The sequence below is a fragment of the Melitaea cinxia genome, chromosome 12, assembly GCF_905220565.1.
Source record: "Melitaea cinxia chromosome 12, ilMelCinx1.1, whole genome shotgun sequence".
NCBI classification, from domain to species: domain Eukaryota; kingdom Metazoa; phylum Arthropoda; class Insecta; order Lepidoptera; family Nymphalidae; genus Melitaea; species Melitaea cinxia.
This window is the reverse complement of record NC_059405.1, coordinates 12767294-12772178: the sequence shown is the minus strand read 5'-3', so window position 1 is coordinate 12772178 and position 4885 is coordinate 12767294. Positions and strand designations below refer to the sequence as shown.

The 4885-nt window shown below is 35.9% G+C and overlaps 1 protein-coding gene across 1 annotated transcript; it reads right to left on the bottom strand.

The window, feature by feature from the left end:
* Nucleotides 1-316: 316 nt before the first annotated feature.
* On the bottom strand, nt 317-4354 carry LOC123658258. Its single transcript, XM_045593696.1, has one exon. The coding sequence runs from the start codon at nt 4352-4354 to the stop codon at nt 317-319; it is 4038 nt and encodes a 1345-aa protein (XP_045449652.1).
* Between the last annotated feature and the right edge of the window lie 531 nt (nt 4355-4885).

The window sequence follows — 4885 nt, the reverse complement described above, 5'->3', positions numbered from 1 at the left end:
ATGAGTTGTGTTGAGAGAGTGTGGTGTGTCTGCTAACTGCTGTGTGTCTGGTGATTGCTGCGTGTCTCTATCTACTGATAGTTGTGTATTTTGTGAAAGTGGGTCTTGTATATTGTGTACGAAAACAGTGTATATTATATTATATTATATTATATTATATTATATTATATTATATTATATTATATTATATTATATTATATTATATTATATTATATTATATTATTATTATTATGGTTGGCTAACCTTCACGACTTATGTCGGTCTAAATAAATACCCCGACTCGTAACCCACGAGAAAAAAGGCATTTATATCCCTCCTATTCTATACGCGCACGTTGCGCGCCATTTCTTCTCCTTCCTCTACCTCTTCCTCGTCTTTGTAAATTGTTTGTGATAGGTTCATGAGTTGTGTTGAGAGAGTGTGGTGTGTCTGCTAACTGCTGTGTGTCTGGTGATTGCTGCGTGTCTCTATCTACTGATAGTTGTGTATTTTGTGAAAGTGGGTCTTGTATATTGTGTACGAAAACAGTGTCTCCAAGTACTTTACTGAGTATGATTGTTGTATGTATGGCTGCTTGTTTCTGAAGAATGCTAACGTCAATGTTGGAATCTAGCTGTTCTAAGTACTTTTTTATGCTTTTAGCTACTACTCCTGTTGCTCCTATTACTATTGGAATGACAACCGTTTGTGTGTTCCACAAACGGCTGATTTCAGTTTTGAGTAGGTGGTATTTGCTTAATTTTTCAATTTCTTTGGCTCCGATGTTATAATCTGACGGTACAGTTACATCTATTAGGTAAGTTTTGTTGTTATCTTTGTTTGTATAAATTAAATCCGGTCTATTGTGCGTTATGGTGACATCAGTTTGAACAGGGATTTCCCACATAATTTTGGCTGAGTTATTTTCTTTTACTTGTGGTTGAGTCAGTGTTTCCTTCCACCATAAGTGAGAAACTTCCATTTTATGGTGTCGAGCCAAGCACCAGTAGATGTACTGGACAAGGTTATTATGTCGTTTAACATAATAGGTCCCTGCCAGTTTTTCACAACCAGATATTATGTGCTGAGTGGTCTCATCTTTGCTTGCACACAGCCGACACTTGCCGTCTACTGGCTCCTTAAGTATGTCACGTTGGTGTTGTCGTGTCATAATTGCTTGGTCCTGTATTGCAAATATTGAGGATTCGATGCTTGGAGATATCTGCTGTTTCTTAATCCATTTAAATGACAGTTCCTTGTCTATGTTACCCTGATCTAAGACTTTTTTGGGAAATTGACCATGTAGCTGTTTATTTCTCCATATTTCGTTGTGCCTATTTACTGTGGATTTCCTAATTTCTTCATCTGTTAGTGCATTTCCTTGAGGTAGATGTAGTTCTCTTTCTATTTCTTGTGCTTCCTTTATTATTGAATATCTATCCCTACTTGTATCATGCTGTACTATTGCTTTGATTAGGTGATCGCTTTCTGCTTTTAGATATTGCTTGTATTTAACAATTTGTGTTTTATACATGTATTCCACATTTAGTAACCCTCTTCCTCCCTGATTTATTGGTAAGTACAGTCTTTCTACTTCTGCTTTCTGTTGTTGTGCTTTTTTAATCGCTAGTAGTTTTCTAGTCTTGACATCTATTTTCTTTAGGTCACTGTTTTTATAGTTAATTACACCGAAAGAGTAAAGTAAAACCGGAACAGCGTACGTGTTTATACCTTTGATGAGATTACGGGAATTCAAGTGTGTGTTAAGTAGCTTTTTGACTCTTTTTAAATATTCTTTACTTATCTGTTCTCTAATGACGCTATGTTCTATTTTTCCAGATTCATGTACTCCTAAATATTTATACCTATCATCTATTGCAAGTTGTTTGAAAGTTTCGCCACTCAGAAGTATGTACCCACCACCTAATGCTATGTTTCTGTGTCCTGAATTTAAATGTAATACGTTGCATTTCTCCAAACCAAATTTCATACCTATGTCGCTTGTAAATATCTCCACACTGTCAAGTAATACTTTTAAATTGGTTCTATTGTTTGCATATATTTTGAGATCGTCCATATATAAGAGATGATTAATCCAGATGCTATCTTTGAGTTTGTAGCCTTTCATTTCATACTTATTGAGTACGAATGAAAGAGGGTTTAATGCTAAGCAGAACAATAACGGAGAAAGGGAGTCGCCCTGGAAAATGCCGCGTCTGATATAAATCGGTTCGGTAGTTATTGACTCGTGCGAGCCACGGGCTGTCATGATCACTCGCCAGGATGGCATGGCTAAAATAAGAAATCTCTTAATCACAGGAGGACATCTATAGACATCAAGCAGCTTGAGAAGCCATTCGTGTGAAACACTATCAAAAGCCTTTCGATAGTCTATCCACGCCATACTAAGATTCTTTTGGGATTGGTGTGCATCCTCTAATATAGCTTTATTGACCATTAGGTGATCTTTACAACCCCTGACTCCACGGCGGCATCCCCTTTGTTCTTCTGAAATGATGTTATTCTTGTGGCAATGGTTATATAGAACGTTGGCTAATACAGAAGTAAGAAGTTTGTACATACTTGGTAAGCACGCTATAGGTCTCCAGTTTTTCGGGTCCTCGGTGTTTTCATTCTTAGGTACCAGTATAACTTTACCTGTCGTGAACCACTCTTCTACTGGCTCTGTTCTTGAGACTATGTTTGTAAATAATGAGGCCAAGTATTTGTGTACGTTGGTCAGATATTTTATGTAATAATTTTGAATTTGATCTAGGCCCGGTGATTTCCAATTGTGCATTCTACGTAAGGCAAATTTTACTTGGTCTTCTGTAATCTCTACTGAATCTACTGTATTTACTTCGTTTGACATTGTTTCTATTTCTTTAATCCAATTAGCTTCCGCGTTGTATGGTTGAGGGTTTGATAAGATTGATTTCCAGAATTCTTCTACATTTTCTTTACTCGGTATTTTTATATCTTTTGCGGTATTACTTCCCAGGCTTCTGTATAGTTTATGTTCGTTTTCGGCAAATAATTTATTCTGTTCTTTTTTTGTATTCATTTCTTCGTATCTTTTTATTCTTCCTGCTAGTGCTTTGATTCTTTGTTTGATGATTTCAGCTGTATTCTTATGATCATTTTCACTTCGTATATTGTGTTTTGTGTATAATTTGTCCCTGATTTTCCTCATTCTATTTGTATTGATTCCTCTTTCTATCTCTATTAGTTGTCCTAGCTCTTTTCTTAGTTTTTCTATTCTGATTTGTATTCGTTTTTTCCAAGGTGGATCACGCTTTGGTTTTATGGTTATTGTAGGTGCATACGGATTTTGATTATTGTTTACTATTAATGTTTTAGCAGTTGCGTACAATATGTTGTTTATTTCACGTAGACTATTGTTAGTTACTAGTAGGTTAGGTAGGTATTTATTGAGTGTGTTTAGATTTTCGATGAAACTTTTGTTTATTTTAGCTTTAGGTAGGAATAATCGTTCTTCAATGGGAATGTCTTTAATTTCAGCTAAAGTTTGTAAGAATTGTAAAACTATTGGTTCCTGATTCTCATCTACTACTATATTTCGTGTCGACTGGTCTATTTCTTCAGCTCTTTCTATGGATGTAGGTTGTGTGTTATTAGATGGTGGATCATGTAGTGTTTGTATTTGAGTTATACCCGATTCCTCACTTTGAATGTGAGTATGTTCTATGTGGCTTGGTGTTGAAAAATGATCTATGTTTTCTGTAGTAACTATTCCTTCAGCTCTTTTTTGTATGCGGTTGAGTAGTTCTTGAGAAATAACATTTTGTTTGATAACTCTACGAGCTTGGTTGGCTAAAGTGTTTCCGTAAAATTTTAGGATTTTTGGATTTTCAGGGTTTCTTGCAGCAAAAAGTTCTTCTAATCTATTTATGTACCCGGCTCCTCCTGATCTAGCCTTGAAGTAACAGAACATGAGTTCTTCAAGCTCTTCTGTTGACCACTTGCGTCTTCTGTCATCACTTACTGCTTTATTTGTGGTCGATGCAGATGAGCCGACAGAGTTTGTAGGCGAAGCCCTACTCTGCAAAACATCATCCGTCCCCTCCCCGCCCCGTTGGTCGGCTGTAGTATCTTCGGGTCCCCCGGCTCTCGCCCGCCTGCTCAGCAAAGAGCCGCTGACGGTTTGCATGCTGTCACGTCCAGCGTCAGCTCCAAACGTGCCCCGGCGCTCACCCCCGGGAAGCGGCTCTATACGTTCATCATTAATAAAACTCTCCATTTTACTGGGTTTACCTGAACCTTGTTGGCCGTATAAGTTTTCATTGTATACGTTGCCCGCCCCCCACGAGGTCTGATGGTCGACTCGGGCGTAAGGTAGGATTTTGGGGGGCATATTATATTATATTATATTATATTATATTATATTATATTATATTATATTATATTATATTATATTATATTATATTATATTATATTATATTATATTATATTATATTATATTATATTATATTATATTATATATAATAGTTTATCTTAATTGATATATATTATATCCATTAAGATGAACTATTTCCAACAAACTGTTTTATTTTCTTTAATTTTTGTATACGTATTTGATGAATAATTTTACACATGACATAATGAGAAGAGTTGGAGCCTAATCTATTTACGCAGCTTTATTAAAAGTCGACGTAGTGAACTCTATAATACCACTTAATATAAGAATTCAATCCTTCACAAGTTGCCAGTTTGTTTTATTACTACAGGTACTTCGAAAGAACTAACTTATCGGTAACTTGACAACCCCAAATCGTCACTGACCTAATTTTTATATGACCTGCAATGCAGCAACTAGCACATACAACAAGCTAAAAGGAAATTTTATTTGCTCTACAATTGCACAATCAAAGTTTTACAAGCGAAA